Source organism: Ovis canadensis, chromosome 12 (genome assembly GCF_042477335.2).
Source record: "Ovis canadensis isolate MfBH-ARS-UI-01 breed Bighorn chromosome 12, ARS-UI_OviCan_v2, whole genome shotgun sequence".
NCBI classification, from domain to species: Eukaryota; Metazoa; Chordata; class Mammalia; order Artiodactyla; family Bovidae; genus Ovis; species Ovis canadensis.
The window spans coordinates 39941140-39966969 of record NC_091256.1 but is presented as its reverse complement, the minus strand read 5'-3'; the positions used below and the strand labels follow the sequence as shown (position 1 = coordinate 39966969).

The 25830-nt window shown below is 49.5% G+C and overlaps 1 protein-coding gene across 1 annotated transcript in view; it reads left to right on the top strand.

The window, feature by feature from the left end:
* The first annotated feature begins 585 nt into the window (after positions 1 to 585).
* Positions 586 to 25830, top strand: part of PARP1 (poly(ADP-ribose) polymerase 1) — a 41108-nt gene continuing 15863 nt past the window's right edge. Inside the window, exons 1-12 of the mRNA XM_069544656.1 lie at positions 586 to 938; positions 6291 to 6456; positions 13375 to 13499; positions 14996 to 15210; positions 16617 to 16716; positions 18551 to 18667; positions 19265 to 19441; positions 21922 to 22066; positions 23814 to 23954; positions 24600 to 24842; positions 25105 to 25173; positions 25287 to 25419. Coding sequence (XP_069400757.1) covers positions 819 to 938; positions 6291 to 6456; positions 13375 to 13499; positions 14996 to 15210; positions 16617 to 16716; positions 18551 to 18667; positions 19265 to 19441; positions 21922 to 22066; positions 23814 to 23954; positions 24600 to 24842; positions 25105 to 25173; positions 25287 to 25419 — 1751 coding nt within the window. The 5' untranslated portion in view covers positions 586 to 818. The remainder of the gene's footprint in view (positions 939 to 6290; positions 6457 to 13374; positions 13500 to 14995; positions 15211 to 16616; positions 16717 to 18550; positions 18668 to 19264; positions 19442 to 21921; positions 22067 to 23813; positions 23955 to 24599; positions 24843 to 25104; positions 25174 to 25286; positions 25420 to 25830) is intronic.

Sequence of the window (25830 nt, the reverse complement as noted above, 5' to 3'; positions counted from 1 at the left end):
ACCCTGAACTCCCTCAGGGTTGTTGAAGGTCAACAGCTTTAGCAGCATGGGGTTCAATCTCTGTAGAGGCAAACGGCAAATGCCTTTGTTGTCATTGGCAATGCTCTTGGTAAGTGCCAATTTGTACCCAGCAACTGTAAAGTGACATGAAAGTGCTGTGATAACGATTGATGAGACTCCCGAAATTTGTATCCATGCATTAAAATTCATATGAAGGCGATGCTAGACTTCAGTTAGTATTCGGTCCCAGTGGTCCGCGGACTGTAGTCAAGCCCAGGCGAGGGCCTGCCCAGGTCCTTCGGCTGCCAAAGGACTTTCCCCAGCCAGTCCAGATCTGGCCGCCCTCAGGGGAGAGGGGACACATGCATTAAGAAGCGACAAGGGTGGAATCAGCTGTGAGGACACTTAAGCCTTCCTGGGGACAAACAGTTAAAGGAGACAAATGGTGAAAGGACTGGCACCCCGTCCTTCCCAGAGCTGCAGGCGAGGGGTCTGCCCCGCCTCTTGCCTCCAGCATCCCGGAGGATGGTCGCGCAGCCGCGGGCGCCGGGGAACTACCGCCCCCACCCGCGGCCGGTAGGGGGCGAGCGCGCGCCGGCGGCCCCGCCCCTGCGCACGGGCGCCGGGGCGTGCCAGCCGCCAGGCATCAGCAATCTATCCGGAGCGGCGGGTGGCCTGCGCGGCGTGTTCGGAGGCGGTGGCGGCGGTTCAAGGCGCCTGGCCGCCTGCGGGTAGCGGATCGGTGGGTGAGGTGGCAGTAGCAGCAGCGGGTCTCCAGATCGCGGCGTCGGGCTCCCGGAGCTGTAAGCGGCAGGAGAATGGCGGAGTCTTCAGACAAGCTCTATCGGGTCGAGTACGCCAAGAGCGGGCGCGCGTCTTGCAAGAAATGCAAAGAGAGCATCCCCAAGGACTCGATCCGGATGGCCTTCATGGTGCAGGTGCGGGCGGAGGGGGCGCTTTGTGCGCGGCCGGGCCTTCGCGCGTCCGAGGAGGGTGGGGGGAGGGCCGGCCCGGAGCCGTGGGCCTGGCCGACCGCTCCCAGCCAGCGCGGGGCCTGCGGGCACAGCTGCTATCGCGGGACAAGCCCGCCGGGTGGACCCTTCTTCCGTCAGGTTTTGCTGATCTTGCAGGAAAAGCCCGGGAAATACGGTCTGAAGCCGGTGGGGCCTTTTACTTTGTGAAAATAGGGAGCCGCTTCTAGCCTTAGTTCTGGGTTTATTACCATACGCTTCGGGAAGGAAACTGACTCGTGGTTTTTTGAAGCTAGTCTGGTTTTGACCTACCTTGTCCTACATTGACGGTGGCGACTGGCAAGTGACGATTTGGCTTTTTTTTTAAATCGGTTTTTGGCTATCATTTCAACACCCGCTCACTCTTTTTTTTTTTAATTAATTATGCAAAACTATGTAAGTCGATGTCATTTCAGTACAGTGCGTTCACTTTTGTCTTACGTTATGGTTTAACATTTTCCCCCAAACTTTCCCAGTTCACAGAACGTCGTCTTTGTAGCTATCCGGTTTGAGTACGAGTGGTTCCTAGTGATTCTCATCTGGGCTTGTTAATAGATTCAAGATTCCCTCCAGTGGTCCCTGAGGCTTCCGAGCAGGCCAGGAGGGGTGTTGGAGTGAGGTGGTGTGTCTGAAGACCCCTCCCAGGCAGAGAGATTCCTGCCACTTCCAGCTTCCCAAAGCTCCCGTCTGTTTGTGTAATTCTAGTTCCCACCCTTCCTGTCCTCCCCACCCTAAGGTAAAGCTGTTGTCCAAGCTTAGTGCTCATGGTCAAGATAGCTTGATTTTCCCTCCACCGGTGAGGCAGTAGGTATTTTAGGAATGACTAGGTGGTATTGCTGCATTCGCAGTAGTTAGGTGGTGTAGGGGAATGGGTACCAGTGTGTACTTGGGCTATCTCATTTCATAATATTGTTACCAAATCCCAGCTCAATCTGCTTACTGCCCGACAGGCTAATTGAAGCAAGGAATACTAACTTTATTATTTGGGAAGTCAACTGACTGAGAAAATGGCAGACTGTTGTCTTAAAATCAGCTGTCTTGTTGGGGTCTGGATGCCAGCTTCTTTTATAGGACACAAAGGGGAAGGAGGTGAGAAAGGAAAGATCATGTTCTTGCAAATCTCTCCTGAAATGGCCAACCATAGGGAGGGGAAAGAAACTGAAGTTGCTTGGTCGTGTCCAACTCTGCAACTCCATGGACTGTAGCCTGCTGGGCTCCTCCATCCATGGGATTTTCCAGGGGTTGCCATTTCCTTCTCCAGGGGGTCTTCCCGACCCAGGGATCGAACCCAGGTCCCCGGCACTGCAGGCAGATTCTTTACCATCTGAGCCACCAGGGAAGCCCTTAGAGAGGGGATGTATGTGTTAATCACTTTAGGCAGAGGGGCAGGGTGCCCGGAGGCAGGTTATTATATATGATTATAATAACGAGCGATGAAAAATAAAGGTTAAAGTCCAATAAACAGATCCTGATCCATCTGGGAGTTAGAATTACCGACAGTATGTCACTTCTCAGGTGGCACTAGTGGTAAAGAACCTGTCTGCCAATGCAGGAGACCTGAGAGATGCAGGTTTGATCCCTGGGTCAGGAAGATCCCCTGAAGAAGGAAACGGGAACCCACTCCAGTATTCTTGCCTGGGAAATTACATGGACAGAGGAACCTGACAGGCTCCAACAATATGACAGGGGTTGGCATCGTCATCTTAGTATCATTCTCAGGACCACCTAGCTCACTACCCAACACTTATCGCTTAATAAACACTGAATACCGGTTAGGTTCTAGGCGTTAAGTACCAGGGGCACAAGGACAGACTCCATTTCTGGGAGCTCCCAATTTGCTTAAAGGGGTGATGACTGGTAAACATTGCTGTGCTGGGGTGGGTGCCACCTGATGGAGCTGTGCCCATGGCATGGTGGGTGCCAAATTGGAGCTCACCACAGAAGTGGCAGAAAGTTGAGGATGGAGGAGTAGACGAGGCCTCCTGTTTGAGGAGCCTTATCTCCCCCAGAGCATCTTTTCATTTCATCCTAACGTTTGGGTGGCTGGCTGATCTCGTGAACTCCCCATTAATACAGGGGCTCTTAACCTGGAGTCTGTGGGATGGCACATAGAACTCAAGAGGTCCATGAGTTTCAATGAGAAAAGATTCCTGTCTTCCCTGGACTTCGGTTACAATTCATTACTTTCTACAGTTATGAATGGAAGCCCCAAAGCAAAGGCACATTAACAGTAACTGCAGTTTTTGTCGTCAGTAGTAGTTATTTTCATATCATTTATAGTTGTTGGGGATTTTTTAAAATAATCATTTATACTCATCTCAACAAGATCGTGGGCTTCCCTGGTGGCTCAGACGGTAAAGAATCCACCTGCAGTGCAGGAAACCTGGGTTCGATCCCTGGGTTGGGAAGATCCCCTGGAAGAGGGCATGGCAACCTATTCCAGTATTCTTGCCTGGAGAATCCTCATGGACAGAGGAGCCTGGCAGCCTACAGTCTGTTGGTCAGAGTCGGACATGACTAAACAACTAAGCATGGCATAACATGGCAACAAGATTACAGTAGTTGTTAGCAATAAGATTACAGTAGTTATTAAAGCGGTACTGTATCTTGTTATTTAATGCTTTAAAGTTTGTGGTGAAGGACAGGGAAGCCTGGCGTGCTGCAGTCCATGGGGTCGCAAAGAGTTGGACTGAGCGACTTGTAGATTACTGTATCCCAGTAAACTTTTTAAATGTTTTCATAATTATTTTAATACCATTGACTTCCTTTGTGAACTTACACATTTTATTGTGCATTTTAAAATGTTAGTCTGAGAAAGGGACATCCATAGGCTTCACTGGACAGTCAGAAAGGACCCTGTTCTATTGGGACGTGGGTGAGGAGTAAAGAGGCTGGTTGGCTCTAGTCCAGGCAGTTCCACCAAGTGAGTAATCACTTTCTAAACTAAACAAAGTGTAACATTCTGGGCTCTCCTGCTTACTTGTTAGTGAAGGAAATTTTGTTATTAAAATTAAGTATGATTTTTCTCTAATGGTAATTGAGGGTGGAGTTTACACAAATGTTTTGTAGGTCCTTTAGGCTGAGCTGGTGAAGGCCAGAAAAAAGAAGCCTTTCTTCCCCCACCCCTCCTTTGGATTTAAATACCTTCTTTTACATTTGTGTGGGAGGATTGTTCTTGGAGTATCAAATACCTGATACTTTAGCTGGCAGGCCCTGGGGCAGCTTGGAGGGGAATGCACCCGACCTTGGTGTTCTTGGGAGGGCCTGCAGGAAACGCCTGCTGCCTTTCTTCCTTTCTTCGTGGTAACAGTTGCTTTGCACTCTCTGGGGTAGGCTGGCCCTGGTGTGGCCTCTTTTTTATAGCCCATTTCTCAGGAAGCAGCCTGAGAGTGGCTCGGTAAGGACCCTGGTGCGTGGTGGGCACTTATGTTTGCTGAGTCTACAGCCAAGAATTCTGCTCCTTACTGGAGCCCGGCGACTGCCTGGTGAGGCAATAGTCTTGTGACCTTAGCCTCGTTACTTTCTTGCCATCTCATCCTGTCCTGAGTTCTTAAGTATAAAGCTTTGCACAGATCAAGGGTTCTTTCCTCTGGAGGGAGACCAGTGGCCTCGGCAGTCCTAGAGTTTGTGCCATGAGTATACCCTGGTGGAGGCTTTTCATGTTTGGCACTGTGCCGGGGACACAGCACTCAGGCCAGGGTTAAAGGAGCACGTATGGGGGCCTCAGAGAGCCAGGAAGAAATCGTGGCCATAGGTTCCAGTGAGGGGCGGGCAGAGCCATGAGTCAGGGGCCCCCTCTCTGCACTTAAAGGAGGCTTAAAGAGGGGCTCCAGGGCAGGCAGAGCCAGGTCAAGGCCACTGCAGATGCTGTAACAAGACGCCCAGGCGTTTAAGGATATGTTGGCTGCCTTGGTGAACGTTTGAGAGCCAGGACACGAGTCTGTTCTCTGAAATGACATTTGTTGACTGGTTGTGTATGGGAGGGCTGTCTCGGAGTAAGCATCTTTCCCACAGCAGGAGCTCCTCCATCCTTCCTTTCTTCCTCTTCCCTCCAGACCTGGGGCACCCCACAAACGTTCTGAGTGCCTGCCGTGACTGTGCTGGCAAGACAGGCATTGCATGGCGCCTCTCTGGCAGCTCCTGACCCGACGCAGGGCACAGGCCTTGATCAAATAATAACCCAAATGAATCTTAACTCTGGGGAGCTATGGGAAGGGGCATCTGTCATGGGACATGAGGAAGTGCTGTTGGCTCTGGTTAGAGCTGGGGAGCCCAGGGGACAGCCATTTGCCGCTGTAAACCCACGCTGCGCAACCCTGCATCCTTGTGCCCCAGCCGCTAACCCTGTATTGTATTCAGTGCTGTCTATAAAACCCAGAGAGAGGCTGCTCACCTAGTAGGAGAGGGCCAGTTGGGAGAGCTTGTCCCTGCTTTTCCTTAGCACTTTCTGTGTCCTCATGACTCCATCCTAAACGTTCTGCTGGGTGTTTATTTTTAACGCTGTTTTATGCCATCTGCTTGACATTTAGATTTCTGTCCTATCAAAGCAGATGTTTGGTGCCTTCAGTCAGAAGAACCGTTTGTGTATTTTTAAGTACCTCTTCCTGCCGAGCGACGTAGAGCAGCGTAGTGGAAAGAACCGGGGCTGAATCACCTGCTGCATGTCTGACCGCACCCCCATGAGACTGAAATGAGGGTGCTGGTTCCTCAGAGACAGCTGTGGGGTGGCCCATGGTGGGTGGTGGGCAGCAGGGTCCCTCCAGCCCCTGGGGGTGGGGTGCCGCCCTGCCGGTCCCTTTCAGTCTCCCTCATGGAAGTCCTTCATTCCGTGCACATCTGCCTGGCTGCTGCCGGCAGGCCACTTCTCTGACACATCTGCTCAGCCTGGCGCTCATCGGGGACTCATTCCCCGCTGTCCTAGGTGCATGGAGCCCTGGGGGCCACGCAGGCCCTGGCGGTGGTCCGCGGGGGGTGGGGGGGGGGCGCCGGGAAGCAGGACGGGCACCTCCTATGCCCTCGCCGAGCTCTGAGCTGAGTTTGCGACGGAAACGCAGTGGCAAGTTTGGTAACCGCGCTCAGGGCTGAACGCTAAGCTGAAGTGCCGGTCAACCCCACGGGATGGCCTGGTGCCTGTCCCAGGGCAGGCAAGGCAGCTTCCTCAGCTGAGGGGTGGGTGCCGTCCTCTGTTGACAGATAAGCAAGGGGGTTGGGGATGTCTGGTGCTGAGGCCCGCGCCTGAGGCTCACAGCTCTTTTTCCACCTCTGATTCCGCCCTTCTAGTCGCCCATGTTCGATGGGAAAATCCCACACTGGCACCACCTCTCCTGCTTCTGGAAGGTCGGCCACTCCATCTGGCACCCTGATGTTGAGGTGGAGGGGTTCTCTGAGCTCCGCTGGGATGACCAGCAGAAGATCAAGAAGATGGCCGAGACTGGAGGAGCGACAGGTGTGTGCCCAGCGGGGAGGTGCGGGGGTCGCCCCAACCCTGGAGCTTCCTGGGCAGGGGCCTGCTCTGTGAGAGCAAAGAGTAGGTCCTTCAGCTCACTCTCCCGTTACTCCAGCAGCATCTCAATGACCCAGAGTTGTCCTGTTGGTACAGGATATGTTAACTTCTAGATGCTTGAGATGTAGCCTTTAAATTTGCTGTGGTGGTTATCTTACTAGACCCTCTTTTAGAGTGGTTTCAGGTTCACAGCACAATTAAGCAAAAAGTATGGAAAGTGGAGAGTTTCCACAGAGGCGTGACCTCTTCCACCTTCAGCTTCTCCCAGCAGCTGAAGTTACGTTGACACATCAGTTCACCCAAAGTCCAGAGTTTATATTAGCCTTCAGTCGTGGTGGTGTACATCTTTCCTGTAAGGGTTTGGGCAAATGTATAATGACATATCCATCATTATAACGTCATTCAGAGTATTTCCATTGCTCTATAAAATTCCTCTGCATTCTACCTGTTCATCCCTCCGTCTCCCAACCCCTGGCAACCACTGATGTTTTTCCTATCTCCATAGTTTCATCCTTTCTAGAATATTGTGTCGTTAGAATCACACAGTATGTAACCTTTTCAAATTGGCTTATCTCACTCAGTAATATACATTTAAGTTTCCTGCATATATTGTCACAGGTTGATAACATTTCTTTGGGGCACTAAATATTCTACTGTCTGGAAGCACCACAGTTTATCCCTTCACCTACTAAAGGACACCTCAGGTGCTTCCAGTTCTGGCAATTATGAATAAAACTACCATAAATGTCCCTATGCAGGGTTTTGTGTGGACATAAGTTTTTTAATCGTTTGGATAAATACTAAATACCAAGGCACACGGTTGCTGAATTGTATGGTTAAGAGTATCTTTAGACAGCAAGCTTCTTCCAAAGTGGCCAGACCATTACATTCCTACCAGCAGTGAACGAGAGTTCCTGTTACTCCATGTCCTTACCAGCCATGTTTGTTACCAGTGTTTTGGATTTTGGCAAACTAATAGGTTTATAGTGGTATCTTGTTTTAATTTGCAGTTCCTTAGTACCATATGGGCAAAGCTAACACAATTCTGCTAAGAGAATACACTGGTCATAGCAGACACCCTTTTTCAACAACATAAGAGACACTTTACACATGGGTAACACCAAATGGTCAATACTGAAATCCGATTGATTACATTCTTTGTGGCCAAAGATGGAGAAGCTGTGTACATCAGCAAAAACAAGACCTGGCGCTGACTGTGGCTCAGATCATCAGCTCCTTACAAAGGTGCTGAATTTTAAGCAAAATTCAGGCTTAAATTAAAGAAAGCGAGAAAAACCACTAGGCCATTAGGATCTAAATCAAATCACCTATGATTATATAGTGGAGGTGATGAATAGATTCAAGGGATTAGATCTAGTAAACAGAGTGCTTGAAGAACTGTGGACAGAGGTTTGTACTATTGTACAGGAGGCAGCGAACAAAACCATCCCAAAGAAAAAGAAATGCAAGAAGGCACAGTGGTTATCTGAGGAGGCTTTACAAATAGCTGAGGCAGAAAGAGAAGCAAAAAAGCAAGGGAGAAGGGGAAAAGTTACCCAACTGAATGTAGAGTTCAGGAGAATAGCAGGGAGAGATAAGAATGCTTTCTTCAGTGAACAGTGCAAAGAAATAGAAGAGAGCAACAGAAGGGGAAAGACTAGAGAGCCCCTCAAGAAAATTGGAAATAGCAGTGGAACATTCCATCCAAAGATGGACACAATAAGGGACAGAAACGTTAAGACCTGATAGAAGCACAAAAGGTCAAGAAGAGATGGCAAGAATACACAGAAGAACTGGACAAAAAAAGCTCTTAATGACCTGGATAGCCACAGTGGTGTGGTCACTCACCCAGAGCCGGACATTCTGGAGTGTAAAGTCAAGTGGGCCTTAGGAAGCACTGCTGCCAGTAAAGCCAGTGGAGGTGAGGGAATTCCAGCAGGGTTATTTAAAATCCTAAACGATGATGCTATTGAAGTGCTGGACCCAATACGTCAGCAAATTTGGAAAACCCAGCAGTGACCGCAGGACTGAAAGAGGTCAGGCTTCACCCCAGTTCCCAAGAAGGGCAGTACTATAGAGTACTCGTCTCCCGTGCTACTAAGGTTGTGCTCAAAATCCTTTAACCTTCCACAATACGTGAACTGAGAACTTCCAGATGTTTAAGTTGGGTTTAGAAAAGGCAGAGGAACCAGAGATTAAATTGCCAACACTCATGGATCATAGAGAAAGCAAGGGAATTCCAGAAAAACATCCACCTCTGTTTCACTGGCTATGCTAAAGCCTTTGACTTTGTGGTTCATAACTGTGGAAAACTCTTAAAGAGATAGAAATACCAGACCATCTTAACCTGTCTCCTGAGAAACCTCTATGCAGGTCAAGAAGCAACCGTTAGAACCTTATATGGAACAACTGATTGGTTCAAAATTGAGAAAGCAATATGATAAGGCTGGTTATTGTCACTTTGTTTAATTTATATGCAGAGCACATCATGCAAAATGCCAGGGTTTATGAGTTACAAGCTGGAATCAAGATTGCTGGGAGAAATATCAACAAACTCAGATATATAGATGATACCACTTGAATGGCAGAAAGCGAAGAGAAACTTAGCCTTTTGAGGGTGAAAGAGCAGAGTGAAAAAGCTGGCTTAAAACAACATTCAAAAAACTAAGATCATGGCATCCAGTCCCACAACTTCATGGCAAATAGAAGGGGACAAGGTGGAAGCAGTGACAGATTTCCTCTTCTTGGGCTCCAAAATCACCGTGGACGGTGACTGCAGCCACGAAATTAGAAGACAGTTGCTTCCTGAAGACAGGAAAGTTACAGCAAACCTAGACAGTGTATTAAAAAGCAAGAACATCACTTTGCCAACAAAAGTTTGTATAATCAAGGCTGTAGTCTTTTTCTAGTAGCCACATATGGATGTGAGAGTTGGGCCATAAAGAAAGCAGTGCTGAAGAGTTGATGCTTTCAAGCTGGTGCTAGAGAATACTCTTGAGAGCCCCTTGGACAACAGGAAGATCGTTCAATCCTAAAGGAAATCAACTGAATACTCATTGGAAGGACTGATGCTGAAGCTGAAGCTCCATTACTTTGGCTACCTGATGCGAAGAGCAGACTCATTGGAAAAATCCCTGATGCTGGGAAAAATTGAAGGCAGCAGGAGACGAGGGCAACAGCAGATAAGATGGTTGGATGGCATCACCGTTTCAATGGACGTGAACTTGGGAAAACTTCGGGAGATGGTGAGGGACAGGGAGGCCTGGATGCTGCAGCCCATGGGGTCACAGAGAATCAGAAACAACTTGGAGATTGAATAGCAAGAAGTACCATATGATTTTGAGCATCTTTTCACTTCGTTTTATTGAGTTCATCGTATAGTTTGGACAGCAGTCCTCTATCAGATATGTCTTTCGCAAGTATTTTCTCTGTCTGTGGCTTATATCTTTTATTCTCTTGGTGCTATCTTTCACAGAGTAGACATTTTTTATTTTAATAAAATCTGACTTATCAATTATTTCTTTTATGTGCTGGGTCTGATACCATCTCTAAAAAGTTATCACCAGGGGCTTCCCTGGCAGTACAGTGGTTGAGACTCTGCGTCTCCAATGCAGGGGGCACAGGTTCAATCCCTGTTTGAGGAACTAAGATCCCACATGCTGTAAGGCACAGCCAAAAAATTTTAAGAAGAATAATAATTGATAAGTAAATAAAAAGTTACCACCATACCCAGATGGTGCTAGTGGTAAAGAACTCACCTGCCAATGCAGGAGACTTAAGAAACACAGGTTCAGTCCCTGGGTTGGGAAGATCCCCTGGAGGAGGAAATGGCAACCCACTCCGTATTGCCTGGAGAATCCCATGGACAGAGGAGTCTGGCAGGCTCCTGGCAGTCCATAGGTCACACAGAGTCAGCCACGACTGAAGAAACTGAGCACCATACCCAAGGTCATCTAGATTTTCTCCCATGTTATTTTCTAGAAGTTTTATGTTTAATCAATACGTTTAAGTCTGTGATCCATTTTGAGTTAATATTTGCCACAGGTGTAATCTGTCTAGATTAATTTTTTTTGCACATATATGTCTTATTGTCCCAGCACCACTTGTCGAAAAAGCTGTCTGTTCTCCACTGTGTTGACTTTGCTCCTTTATCAAACATCAGGTGACTGTATCTGTGTGGGTATACTTCTGGACTGTGTTCTGGCTTATTTATCCATTTCGCCAGTATCACACTGATGTGATTATATAGCTTTACAGTGAGTCTTGTTGTCAGGCAGTGTCAGTTCCCTGACTTTGTCCCTCTTCAGTATTGTGCTGGCTGTTCTGCATCTCCTGCCTCTCCGTATAAGCTGCAGTCGGTTGGTCAGTATCCACAAACTTAACTTGCTGAGATGCCTTTAAATTTTAAATGGTCGGTTTTTTTTTTTTTTTTTAGTCATCCTTTGAAGGCTATCTCCTGAGACACTATTCTCATTTCTCTGCCTTCCTGTGAACTGACCCAGTTTAACCTATGGTTGTGACTTCAGGCTGTTGTTGAGAATGAGAAGTTTTAAATTGTCCCAGATCCTGTAATTTGGAAAGAACTATCATTAGTATTGCAGGGTGTCTTATTAGAAAATGTTTTTCTATTCAAATATTGATGTTTGTGTGTTTTTACTCCTGCAGAAAAAGGATTCTACCTTAAGTATAATACTTTTTTTAAAACGTTCGGTCACCTTTTCTTTGTGATAAAATGTACATAACACAGTGCTTACCACTTTAAGTGTACATTTCAGTGGTGTTAAGTGCAATTCACAATGCTGTGCAGCCATCACCATCATCCTGCTTCAAAACTTTTTCATCTTCCTAAACTATTGCTTCATACCCGTTAAACATTAACTCCTCTTTTCTCCTCCCCTTACTCTCTGACAACCGCTGTTTCTGTCTGTGAGTTTGATTACTTCTAAGTACCTCATACTAGTGGAATCACACCGTACTTATCCTTTTGTGTTTGGCCTATGCTGTGTTTGTCCATCTGTGTCTGACTTATTTTACTCCACATAGTGTCTCCAGGGTTCATTCATGTGGCGTCTGTCAGAATTTCCTTCCTTTTAAAGGCCAGATAAGAATTCTGTGATATGGCTGTTCCACATTTCATTTCTCTGTTCATTCATTGTTGGCATTTGGTTGTTTCTGCCTTTTGGTAATCGGTGAATATTGGTATGCATTTATCTGATGCTGACCTCGTTTTCTGTTCTCTTATGTATATACTCATAAGTGGAGTTATGAGTGGGATTATCATAAGTGGAATTATCATATCAATACTCTACGTTCAGTTTTTGTGTAAATTGCAGTACTGTTTCCCACAGCGGCTGTGGGATTACGCATCCCCAGCAAAAATACACGGGTTTCTGATTTCTCCACATCCTTATCAACACTTTTGTTTTCTGGAAGTTTTTGGTTTTTCAGGATTTTTATAAATATCCTTAATGTTTTGAAGTGATATCTCATAATCTTGATTTGTATTTCCCTGTGGTCTACACATTGCATTTTACAGTTTAATATTTACTCTTCTCATGTTAAAAGTTACAGATTTCCGTCATTATTGTTTAAGATAACATTGTATTCATTTATTCAGATCTTGCTAAATTTTGTGCGTCATTTGAGTATTTGGCATCTATTACAGTAATTTGATTGAATCCTTGCCGCATTGCTTTATCAGTTTTTCCAGTTGAGCTGAGACACCTGGAGGTTAGTTGAGTGCCCCAAGGTTAGCATGGTGGTGAACTCCCGTGGCAAGATTCAAGTCCAGACTCTCTGCTTTTGAAACTAGGCTGTAAACCATTTAGCTCTGTTACAAACAGAACAAATTTCTCATGTATCCTGGGCATCTATCCAGTTATTTAATTCTAAGAGGAGGAAATACTGCTAAAAGAGATGAACTGTTTCAAGGTGTGTGTGCCAGCCTGCCTTTTAGAAAGCTTGTAGCAGTTCTGCCTGTACCAGCAATGTGTGATGTACTCGTTTCTCCACTTCCACGCCATCCATCCCTAAGTACTTTCGTTACTTTTCATTCTGCTGGACATGTGTTTCATCATCAGGAAGCTTCATCTTTGAGTCAGTGTTCTTGTTGTAATATCTCTTTTCTCACAGTAACTGTTTGTAGTATTTTGAAATTTTTCATCCAGAATTTTTAAAATAATACATAGTTATATGCACAGACTTGACGTGCACAGTTCAGTGAATTTTGGCAAGTGCACGCACACGTCTAACATTCACCCATCAACAAGAAGCCCCAGAAAGGTTGCTTGGGTCCTTTCCGAGTCATCGTTCTTAGCATGTAACCACTATTCTGATTTCTGTCCCTTTGGGTTAATTTTGTGTGATTTAGCATTTGGGAGAAAAAGCAATAGTCTCTTTTTCTCTTGTAAACTGCTTTTGCTCAGCATATCTGTGAGACTCATCCAGGTTGTCTTATGTGTCATCAATTCTTTTTTAATTACTAAAGAACAGGCTTTTGACTATAACTCAGTTTGTTAGTTCATTCTCCTGTTGATCTACTATCATACATCGTAGTAAGCACTTACTAAGTTCTTTCAAAGTGAGGAAGGGGGTGCAGAGGAGGCCGGGGGTGGGAGTGTTAAAGACCACCACCAGCTAACATTATGCTGTGTCCAGGAGCCTGAGAAAATTTTTAATTTCATTGCAGGAGAAGAAACTGTTAACCAACCACAGTAGTTAGAAACAAACATAGATGAGATGGACCAACTGTGGTTGCCCAAAACACAAGGTGTTCTGGTAGAGGTATCCCAAGAGGTAGAGGAGGACAGGGCTCTTTGGAACTACGCTAAGGCTGTTGAACTACGAGCATGGCTGTGTTAGATGTTTCAGGCAAAGGCCAGGATGGAGTTGGCAGCAAGACGGAGAAGACGCTGATTGACTTTGGGGCAGGGTATGCCAAGTCCAACAGGAGCACGTGCAAGAGCTGCATGGAGAAGATAGAAAAGGTGAGAGCCTGGGGCTTGGTCTGTCTGACTTTCTGGGTTTCTTGCACTGGATGTCACTGGTTAGCTCAAAAGAAAATAGGGCTTTAGGTGCTGGGTAAAAATAAAGTGAATCATCTTAGTAGCGACAGGAGATAACTGACTTTTCTTGTGGCAGATCTAGCCCTGATCATTCACAGTGCCGTCCTTGCGTGTCACTGAACCTGCTCTTAGGAAACCTGGGAGAGTTTGGAAAACATGTACACAGTGGGTCTCTTCTGGACCCCCGAAGGGCTGCAGGAAGCTGTTGGTTGTGTTTTATGGTAGATTCAGTTTAAGGAGTGCGTTTGTTCCCTAGTGTCAGCCTTCCAGGCTTGCTTCCGCTTAGCCAGGAGCTTCTTCCATCTCCTTCCTTTCCAGCTCTCACCCCTCTAGGATGATAGCTGGTCGGGTGGAGTGACGGCTGAGTAGCTCAGACGCAGATCGAGGGGTTGGCCTGTGTGCCCTTTAGCCTCGTTACCAGAGATCCTCTCGTCTTAGGCAGACATTCTGGTTAATTAATTCAAGGCACTGATGAGAAGTTTCCACCTCCTCAGTATTGTCCAGGAAATTGAGGCAAGTCAGTGAGCGTTCAGAAAGGAAAACCATGAAACTGCTAGATCTTCTCCAGCTGCCTTCTACCACAAGAATTTGAGGCAGAAGTTGAGTTTCAAAGGGAGCGCCCAAGGCTGTGTGTCGTGGAGTGTGGCCAGGCCTCAGGTGGAATTGTGTCAGTGCCGCTTGGTCCGCGTTTCCCCACCTGGGGCTCACGGGCCTGAAACCCATAGGGATGTCAGACCTGGGCAGGATGGCAGGACTGGATGCTAGCAGACAGGTTTGCTACTGCATTTTAGGGAGCCTTCAGCTGCATAAAGAGACTGAGGGGCTGGGTAGGAGGTTGCAGAAGATCCCTGCTAGGATTGAGGCCTGCTCTGTGTCCCTCAGGGGCTTCCCTGGTGGCTCAGATGATAAAGAATCTGCCTGAAATACAGGAGACCCAAGTTCAATCCCTGGATCGGGAAGATCCCCTGCAGGAGGAAATAGACAACCTGCTCCAGTATTCTTGCCTGGAGAATTCCTTGGACAGAGGATCTTGATGGGCTACAGTCAGTGGGATTCAGAGTCAAGTAGGACTGAGCGACTAATACTTTCACTTCTGGCTCCCTTGAGCCTGGAGTATAGCGTCCCAGGCATTGTTCTTGCCTCTGAACCGGGGTCTGCAGAGTGTCCTCAGGGTGATGTTACCACTTTATCACTTGCCCAGGCAGCTGGGTGGGTAGGTAGCTAGTTGGACTTAACCTTATTTAAAAATAGGGAGCAAAGGCTTCAGGGTAACACAATCCTTAATGGCATAAAAGAACCAAAACCTTCCAGCAGCCCTCTTATCACCTTCATTGTGGACCTGGTCGCCCCCAGGCCGCCCCGATGTTTGACCACCCTTCCTTGTCTCTCTTTGGTAACACATGTGGATTCTCCTACAGGGCCAGGTGCGCCTGTCCAAGAAGGTGGTATACCCTGATAAGCCCCAGCTGGGCATGGTTGACTGCTGGTACCACCCAAACTGCTTTGTTCAGAAACGGGAGGAGCTGGGCTTCCGTCCCGAGTTCAGCGCAAGCCAGCTCATGGGCTTCAGCCTCCTCACCGCAGAGGACCAAGAAACCCTCAAGAAGCAGCTCCCGGCCATCAAGGGTGAAAGGTGGGTAGAGGGCTGGGGATGGAGGGTGTCCATGGGGCTTCAGGGAAGGGTTTCCCGCAGGCCCAGAGTATGTATCAGACTGCTGCACCCTCCTGACTGCCCTGTCTGGGCGTCCCCCTGACTGGAGTCCACCGCCTTTCCTCTCACCGCTCCATGACCCGTTCTCACGTCCCCGTAGCATCCTCAAGTGCAGAGGCGGCCTTCAAGCACTGTCTCAGTTCTAAATGCGTACGTTTAGGACTTCCCTGGTGGTCCTGTGGTTGAGAGTCTGCCTTGCAGTGCTGGGGACACAGGTTCAACCCCTGGTCTGGGAAGATCTGACATGCCTCAGGGCAGCTAAGCCTGTGTGCCACGACTACGGAAGCCCATGTGCCTTAGCCCATGCTCTGCAACAAGAGAATCCACCACAATAAAGACGTCCTCGCACCACAACTAGAGAAGGCCCACACTCAGCCACAAAGACCCAGAGCAGCCATAAGCAAATAGTAAATTTTAAAAATGAAATAAGTGGACAAGTTGATTGTACAGCACATGTGGCTCTGGAATGTCAAAGAAAACTAGAAAGTCAGAGGCATGGATTTTAAAGTCCTCAGGGCACTTTGACATTCAGTATAGGTGTAAGAGGAATGTATAAGCTTCCATTTATGCCGTAACCACCAGAATGGGTTGAGCACTTATGGTACACTGGGCATTGTGCTAAGCCTTTTACAGGATAATTCATTTAACCATCACCATGATCCTACAAGGTAGAGGGTATTCTTTTCCCCACTTTAATGAATGCGGGAAAATCCAGGGGTTCGATCTCAGGCCAGTGTGACAGCTGAAAGCATTAACCACCATGGCTGGCCTGCCCTGTTTCTGGGGGCTACTGATGACCCTTGGTGCCCTCTCTCAAGTCAGGGGCGATGCTCCTTGGTCAGCAGTGTTTGCTGACCTGGCTGAGGCAGACCCGCTGGCAACGCCTAGACTACTGCTTCTTGTTGAGCTTGAAATGATAGCCTCCCGCTTCTGAGAACAGCCTCTTGGCCTCAGGAGCAGCCCCATGTCTTAGCTTGAAAGACTCAGTGCCTGACATTGGTGCTTTGACTTCTGCGGTCCCTGCCAGAACCTTCCAGGCCATCTGGTCTATGCCAGGAGATGGGTGGCACTTTGATGTCAGATGGGGCCTAAGCCCTGGGTGCTGCGCTGCGTTGTTCCAAGGCTCTGGAGTGACTGCTGGCCTGTCCTCGCAGCTGAGTGTGTCTTGAAGTGGCAGCTGCAGACCTGAGCAGACGGCGAGCTCCTGAGTGGGCAGCGCCTGGCCGGGCTGTGTTAGAGTGCCGGGAGGATGCTGTGTCACCCGAGGCCTTGGCTTTCAGGGTCTCAGTGGTTCTGGTTCTTTCTCTCACATCCTTTGTCTCTTTCAGAAAGAGAAAAGGCGATGAGGTGGATGGAATAGATGAAGTGGCCAAGAAGAAATCTAAAAAAGAAAAAGACAAGGAGATTAAACTTGAAAAGGCCCTCAAGGTGAGTCCGGAGCTGCGTGTCTCCTCTTCCCATTCAGTCTAATTCTCTTCCTCATTCTGGGGAGAAAGTTAAAGGAGGTGTGGGTGTCCTGCTTTATAAGAGCTTGTAAAATTCCCAAATTGATAGCTGCTGTTCAGTAGCCTGGCTTTCCCCCCAGGCTTTCTTCCCTCCTCCCAAAGCAACGTGAAAGCATCCACAGTGGGCTCTCAGCGTCAGACCAGTGGCCAGGCTGGTGGGAGCCGAGCTGTCGCTTCCCACTCAGCAGCCTCGTGCTGGGATGGGCGTGTCTTGCCTCAGCCACACAGTGCATCACCGCATCCCAGACCTAGAGCACGTTGGAAACTGGGTATTGAATTTAAGGATGCTAAATGTTCTCGGCACAGAGAATGGCTGAAAGAGATAAAATTCAATTTTTTTTTTTTTTTTTTAATGAAAATCTCTTCTTGGGGGAAAAAAAATAGAAGGCATATAGTAAAAGGAGAAAACTGCCCATGAGATCAGTGGTCATTGGCCAGAGACATTCACCATGTTGGTAAACGTGTGTCAAAGTAAAGTAAGAATTATTAACCAGAAAATGGCGAGTGTGTGTTTGGGAAACTAGGAGGGGGCCGTCGGTCTCTTCTTGGGGGTGTGATTTCCATGCTTAATACGAATCACAGACTCGGTGTGGGTAGTCCTTCAGTTTAAAACGTGTCTGTTTTGTGCCAGCCCTGGCTGCAGGGCTGCTACAGTGGGTTTGGTGTTACTCCTTCCGTGCTCCGCACGCTCCCCAACCCGGCACAAACGTTTGTGCTGGCTTCCTATCCTTGGTCGCGTAGGTGACATCTTTCTGCTGCTTCCATCTCACCTTGTGCCCTTAGACTTCTTCCTTGTCCTCCCTTGTTCCTTATGCTCTCTCGTTCCAAGGCTCACCATGTGGTCCTGCAGGGGTGGATTTTTTTAATTGTATATTTTATTAAAAAAAAATTATGCATACTTATATTTATTTTCACTTTTTTTTTTGGACCACACCATGCAGCATGTGGAATCTTAGCTTCCCAACCAGGCATTGAACCCGTGCCGCTTGCAGTGGAGGCACGGATTCTTAGCCACTGTACCACCAGGGAAGTTCCAGGGGTCCCTATCCCTGAGGCCCTTACTGAGGTGGGGCCGGGGAAGCAGTGTGTGTGATGCATCTCTGTCATGGGAAAGCCCTTCTCACCCGGTGCTGAGAGGGCTGGCATTTCCATCTGTCTTGCAGAGGTGGGGGTCTCAGGCCTAACTGGGCATGACCCGCCCAGTCCCCTAAAGCGGGAGGAAGCACTCCCCTGCCCTGGCTGTGCTGTGGGGAGGCCCCTGCCTTCCTAAGCAAAGCACATGTGAGAAGAAGTGCAGTGACGGGAAAAGTGCCCACAAAGAGTGAGCACTGCATAAATATTACCACAGAGACTTACAGTCTGTTCACGGTAGTGAGCATAATGCACGATTGAGGCAGTTGGGGTGTTTGGGGCTTGTCCCTGCTCGCTCGCGGGTAGTTGGGGAGCCGTCCCTCCTCCCTTCAGTGCTGGGTGTTGGGACAGATAAACCCGGTGCCTTCCTGCTTGTGTGTCCTGGGATTTGTCTCTGAGAGGCTGGTTCCGGGGACTCCAGTGCCCAAGTGCCCAAACCCCAGGCCGACTCGGACACGGCGCCCTGTGCTGGGAGCAGAGTCCTGGGGATGCGGCAGCTCCGCTCAGTGCAGGGCTGTGAAGCAGGGCTATGATGGGAGCCGAAGGGTCCAGGGTGGACCCTTCCTCTGGTTGGGCTTCTTTCTCTGCAAAGAGCCGATCTCTCAGCTGCTGGCTGTCGTACGCAGGCCCAGAACGACCTGATCTGGAACGTCAAGGATGAGCTAAAGAAAGCGTGCTCGACGAACGACCTGAAAGAGCTGCTCATCTTCAACAAGCAGGAAGTGCCCTCCGGGGAGTCGGCGGTGAGCTGCCCTTGTGTTACAGGAGCCGCGAGCCAGGCGGCCAGGCCATGTGCGGTGACTGTCCCGGTGCAGTGTGGGAGGCCCTCCGGTTGAACACCTGCCGGTATTAATTGGGAGCGGCATTCCACAGTCGTGTTGCATGGTCATCATCATTGAGGTCGCCATTTGCGGGGCAGGAGGGGGCAGGCGCTCAAGTGCTGAGGTGGGCCACACGTCTGCCTCGTGAGTTCATGCCACACACTTGGGCCCAAAGAGCTCTCTCTGCTGTTTCCTCCCAGGCTCCCTGGGGGCCACGAGGGCTGTTTCCCCAGCAGGCCCTGCCATCACTCCGGTGCACTCAGAAGCAGTGGGTTCTCTGGGCTCTCCCTCTATTTCTAAGTCACCGAGGGAAGGGAGAGCTGCAGGAACACTTCATGCGTGGACATAAGATCCAAGCTCCAACCATGATCCGCCTCCCCGGGGGAATGTTAGGGAGCCTCAGGGCACTCCCTTGTTTAGCAAGTGATGTCTGTGCAGATTCTTCATCCCCACATTGGCAAATGTCCTCTCACGGCCCCCCGCCTTCCTCCCTGACGTGTTTTTCTTCACTGGCTTCAGATCTTGGACCGCGTGGCCGACGGTATGGTGTTTGGCGCCCTCCTTCCCTGTGAGGAATGCTCGGGCCAGCTGGTCTTCAAGGGCGACGCCTATTACTGTACCGGGGACGTGACTGCCTGGACCAAGTGTATGGTCAAGACACAGACGCCCAACCGGAAGGAGTGGGTGACCCCAAAGGTAAGTCAGGTGGGAGGTAGGAGCAATCCTGGGATCTATTAACAGAAAACCTGGTCCCACCTCCCATGCTTGTCCACACTCGAGGCCACCACGACTGCAGAGTAGAGTGTCTCAGACCTCTTTACATTGGGGCCTTCCTCATAATCAGAATATAAAGTTATGTCACTGGTTCTGTACATTTGCAAACTACACAGATGGAGAATCAGTGCACTTCCTGCTAGAGCACAGGTTTGTCCAGCTGGTGTGAAATGCGAAGACTGTGAGTCACTTTTAATTTCTGTTTCTCTCTGCCAGGCACTGTCCTAGGCACAAGGGACACAGTGGTAAACCAGTGGCGATTCCTGCCTTTATAACAGGAGGGTGCTTCTCAAGGACATTTCCTTGCCTAGGTTCTGGAGGAGGAGGAGGAGGCCCCAGGGTTCACTTGTCCCCCGTCACCTCCCTGCTGAGCTCTTAGAATGCAGAAAGCCTCAGTTGGGCCACCTTGTTAGGAGCCGTGCTGCTGGGGAGCATGCAGTGTCGGGGCGGGCTGCTGGAGGGACCCAGCACCACCGGGGACGGTCGTGGCCCTGCTGCTCACTGGGCTCTGGGGTTGGTGTCTGTCAGGTTCCCTCACAGCCTGTCTTCTCCGGGGGTGGAGCATTTGGACCAGCAGGGTATGTAACTGTCACCTGCATCGGGGCTGATCGCCGCTTTCCCACGTTTTCCCCTTTGCACGCATTCTTTTCCTGCCTTCTCTCTCCCCTACCGTAATTATGGAATACCCCCAGTGCAGCTGCTCTGAAACAAATCTGACTCTGTCGCTGCCCCACCCTTAAAACCTCACAGTGATCCCCCATTTCTTCCAGAAACATTTTCCCAGTTCTTCTGAGAATGCCAGTGTTACGAGCCCGTGTGTGGTATTTGTATCCCTTTCAGTATCTTAGGTTGGGGAAAACATAAGATTGTTACGTGAGCTGTTTTGTGTTGATATTTCAGTTGCGCTGCATCTGTGTGTTGATTTCTAAGGGTTGTTATAAAAGGATACCTGGATATGCAAGATATTTTGTCAGGTCAACAGAGCTTGCTGCCCAGGCGAACCCATGGACTTGCAGGCCCTGTGTAGGGCCTGTGCAGCCGCCGGGGCATCTCCTTGGCTTGAACCCCCTTTCCCAAAGCCCCCCGTGGTCTGACTCCAGCTGCCTTCTGCAGCCCCTCTTTGGCTGTTTTATTCCTCTTCACAGACTGCTCTTACCACACGACGCACGTTCTCTCTGTCTCCGTCTCACCCCTTCCCCAGTCCATCCTCGTCTGTGTCTCTTTCATTACACACTCCACAGTGGGGAACCAACTACAGTTGTATGTTCCCAGAACATCACAATACCCGTCCGATGCTTTACGTAACTGCCTGCTTTGCAGCTTGCAGCCAGCGGAGCAGGTCACTGGCTCTGAGGAGCCCTCCCAGCGTTCCCAGTGTTGCATCACTTTAGCACGCCTCTGGTTTAGAAGCCAGCTCCTATACGGAAGTTGCCTTCTTACATCTGACTCTCAGTCAAGGCTGAGTTTGTTTCTCAAAGGCCAGAACTCTTTTAAACCCACTGAGATGTGTGGCACATGTTAGATGCCCAGCATATGTTTTATCTGCTGGATGGTCATTGACCATGGATCTAGCAGGGAAGGACTGTTTGTTTTTTTAACTTTTTGTCTTGTATTGACGTATAGCCAGTTAACAATGTTATAAACAGTGAAGGGATTCAGCCATACATATGTACATATCCATTCTACCCCAAACTCCCCTCCCATCCAGGCTGCCACATAACATTGAGCAGAGAGGTCCGTGTGCTCTGGTGAGGAAGGACTCTGTTGGTGGGATGAAGACTTAGGAGAGTAGGGATCTGGTACCCCTGAGCCTCGTGCATGTGATGTTTACTGCGTGACCACTTAGAGCAGAGCCCATGGTGACACCTGGGGTGCAGCTGGACACTGACCATTGTTGGGCCACCTGCATCCACGGTCGCTTCTTCTAGGAAGGGAAGAGAATTGTCTTGATTTCCTTCTAGGTAATAACCTGTCTCCCGGGATGTGGAGCGTCTGGGGGGCTTTTGGTCATGGAAAGGACATATGACCCCAGGACAACGCCTCTTGTCCCTTAGGATTGCAACTCGAGAGTGAGGCCCGAGGGTTGTAATCAGGTTCCAGCAGGGGTCCCTTGACCAGATAATTAACAGATTTTTTTCTTTTTTCTTTTTAAAGAAAATATTTTTCTTCTTAAAGCGTCACAGTACCAGCTCTATTATAAATGTAGAAGCACTAGTAATAGGTACCAACAGTGTTTCAACTGTTATTGAAATACTATATGAACTGTATTTCATACCAAAAGCCTCCAGTCTTCCTATTTTGTCATTCTTTATTGTAAGAAGAAAAAGATTCTCAAATTCTTTGCTCTGTCAGTTGGTTATTTTGTGGGAGAACTGGTGTAACTATAACTTAACGTTTTTTAGGAATTCCGAGAAATCTCTTATCTCAAGAAACTGAAGATCAAAAAGCAGGACCGTATATTCCCCCCAGAGAGCAGCGCCCCGGTGGGGGCAGCACCCCCACCCTCCGCAGCTTCAGCGCCTGCCACTGTGCCCTCTGGCCCCCCAGGTACAGCTCTGGGCCCAGCCTGGGTGGGGAGGGCTGGGGCCCTGAGCTTAGCGGGAAGAGGGGATCCGGCTGGGTTCTTCTCCTGTTGGCTGATCCCATGGGGAAACTCTGCCCTTGTTCTCCCCTCCCCACCACCAGCAGGAGGAGGAAGGCTGGGGAGGGGCTTCTGAGAAGGATCAGGGCTAGGGTTGCCTGTGGGGACGCTGTCCTGCCTGCCTGAGTCTGCATTGCTGAGCAGAGTCAGTCCAGGCCTCCCCTTTCTGCCTCTGGGCAGGGCCCCCACCTCCACCCCCACCATTCATCCCCAGCCAAATGTGACATTGGGGCTCTGTCCCCTCTGTGATCGACATTAAAGGTATTCCATACGAGCAAAGACAGGGAGATCAGTCTGTGTTTTCCTGACAGAAAGGGGCCACTGTCTTTGTTTACTGAGGGATATGCGGCATAGTTGTGGCCACCATGTGGCAGGTGGAGGGAGAGGATTCATCTGTGAATGTCAGCCCACCAGTGCCCTCCCTCCATCCCCCGGGGAGAGGTCGTGTGGTCATCCCGAGTCACCCTGCCGTTTGCAGGTGGGCTGGTGGGGTAGGCATCCAGGCCCTGCGCTGAGGGTCCCCTCTGCTTTACCCTCACTTGGCAGTTCATAGCTCAGTGGTTCTGTTTGCTTTGGAGACCTCGGCCAGCTTTCAGTTAAACCCTGTGGGTGTTCCTGGTTGTTCCCCCCTCACAGTTCAGTTTAGTCGCTCAGTCATGTCTGACTCTTTGCGACCCCATGGACTGCAGCACGCCAGGTTTCCCTGTCCTTCACCAACGGCCAGAGCTTGCTTAAACTCACGTGCATCGAGTTGTTGATGCCATCCAACCATCTACTCCTCTGTTGTCCCCTTCTGTTCCTGCCTTCAGTCTTTCCCAGCATCAGGGTCTTTTCCAGTGAGTCAGTTCTTCACATCCACTGGCCAGAAGATTAGAGCTTCAGCTTCCAGTGAATATTCAGGACTGATTTCTTTTAGGATTGACTCTTTCGATCTTGTGATCCAAGGGACTCTTACAGGGATGGCTTAAAGGATTCCACAGCATCACATATGGAAATGTGTCACTAGCTCTATACATTTCCATTTGCAACAAGTAGAAGGCACACTCCTGATCCAGGTCTTCCTGGCCTGGGGTTAGTGCTGAACACCTGAAATGCTAGGGTTCTTGGTGCCTGAATCCATCTCAGCTCAGTGTGGTCCTGCTGACCAGGGCTTCCAATGGTGGATGAGACTGATTTTTCAAATAGGGTTGATTAATAAATATCCTGTGAAGATTATAGTTTGTTTCTAGTTGTGGAATGGGGGGAAAAAATAACAGAAGGAATTGCGAGTTAATATGATGACTCTGGCTGCCCACCACTGCCCAGACCCCTGGTCCTTCCTTGTCTATGGTGCAGACCCAGACGCCCCCAGACATCCCTGCTCATGGCCTAATTGTAGAACAGTATCAGTGCATGGCTCATCCCCAGCTGGCCCTTGCTGTGCCGAGGACTGGGTGCGGTTTGCTGTCCTCTGCTTTCCTGGTACTCTAGCTCTTTGCTGTTTACATGGCCTTTTCCCTAAGGAGACCCATTTCTCCCTGATCAGAGAGGGTGCTGAGGCCGTTCGGGGGCCTTGCAGCCTGTCTGACTTTTCCCTGGGAGCTGCTGCCTAGTTTTCTGCTCTTCCCTACGACAGGCAGCAGCCTTGTCTCATGATCCTGTTTTCCATTCCAGACAAGCCATTATCCAACATGAAGATCCTGACTCTTGGGAAACTCTCCCAGAACAAGGATGAAGTGAAGGCCACGATTGAGAAACTCGGGGGGAAATTGACAGGGACGGCCAACAAGGCCTCCCTGTGTATCAGCACCAAAAGTAAGTCTCACCGGCCTGAGAACCAGGGGGACCCTGTCTGTCTCTCGTGATTGTGTTGAGCCCAGTGTCCGACACACACAGGGACCCTAGAAGTGTGTCTCTTACTGTGGGCATGGTTCAGGTTCTCTGTGAAGGGGCCTGGGCTCTCATAACTTGGCCTTGGTCCGTGTTATGGTCTGTGCTCACTTGTCTGAAGACCAGCCCACTCTTCTTGTCGCTTAGCACTGTTTACAACATGTTTGTAGATTTTCCACTAGAACAAAAGTTCACAGCTTAAGCAGGCTTGAAATGCAGAGTTCAGAGGGTCCACAGATTTCTTTGCAGGCTTATTATACTGATGACCATCTTAAGTCTCCAAGAGCAGAAAGCACTACACCACTTTTCCCATACAAACCTGACTCGCCTTCCCTGTGAAATCCTTGTTGACATCTGGTTCTGTAGAAGGGTTTGGAGAAAGCAGCTCTCATTCATCACACCTTAGAAAAGGAGGGTTGTTGCTAGTGGCAGACAATTGTCAAAGGGAGCAAAGTTCCTGACTGCTAGATTTTGAAGGAAAGCAAAACTGAGTGGGGAGGAAAGTACCAAGCGAGTAACGACACTGGAGTAATCCGAGATTTCGCTTTTTGTTCCTTCCAATTTGAACAGAGGAGGTGGACAAGATGAATAAAAAGATGGAGGAAGTAAAAGAAGCCAACGTCCGCGTTGTGTCTGAGGACTTCCTCCAGGACATCTCTGCCTCCACCAAGAGCCTTCAGGAGTTGCTCTCCACCCACCTCTTGTCCCCCTGGGGAGCCGAGGTGAAGGTGGAGCCTGTTGAAGCAGTGGCCCCAAGGGGGAAGTCGGGGACCGCGCCCTCCAAGAAAAGCAAGGGACCTGTCAAGGAGGAAGGTGAGGCCCTGAGCGGCCCCATCGGGTCCACCCGTGCAGAGCTTCTCCCTTTGTGCCCCAGTGGTCTGATGAGTGCTGCCCCTACCAGCTTTCTCAGTTCGTCTTCCCTTGACACAGAATGGCAGCAGCTTCAGGTGGTGAGAGGCAACACACATATCCTGTGTTGACTCAGACACAGGCAAAGATGACTCACTTGCACTACCTGCCACCTTCCCCTTTCTGGTTTATTTTTAATGTTTGCATTTCTCTGTTTCCTTCCAAGGTACCAACAAATCTGAAAAGAGGATGAAATTAACTCTTAAAGGAGGAGCAGCCGTCGACCCTGATTCAGGTGAGGAAATGGGAGTAGAGTGGGCTGCCAGGTTCCCTGGTCCTGGGGAACCAGCTGGGTCCCCTCCCTCCCCCCACCATGGGGGCAGACTCTCAGGAGCTCTGTCCTGACAGGTCTGGAACACAACGCGCACGTCCTCGAGAAAGGTGGGAAGGTCTTCAGCGCCACCCTCGGGCTCGTGGACATCGTCAAAGGGACCAACTCCTATTACAAGCTGCAGCTCCTGGAGGATGACAAAGAGAGCAGGTGCGCCAGGGGGCGGGGGAGTGTCCAGAGGAGCGTGCTCCTGAGAGTAAGGCCCCTCGGAGCTGGGCTGTCCGCGCACCTGGGGACCAGCCACCTCGACGATCGTAGGTGTGCGGTGATGTCTTCAGTGAAGGAGGGAAGAGGCCGTGGCCCCTGGACAGCCTTGCTGTCCTTGGTCGTCCATGTCACCTCAGGCTCTTGGGTTACCAAAGGCGTTTGGGTTTGCTTTATTTATTTTTTATTTTCAGTGTAATGAAGTCAGGTAGGAGCCGGTCCTAGCATGCTGAGAGACTGGGCTGGCTTGACTGCCCGTACTTACCTAGTCAAAGTGGTCCTCCGACATGCGGATGGGCCCTTGTTACAGCCACTGTGGAATGGGAGCTACGTGTAAGCGGGAGAAGTGTGTGAAAG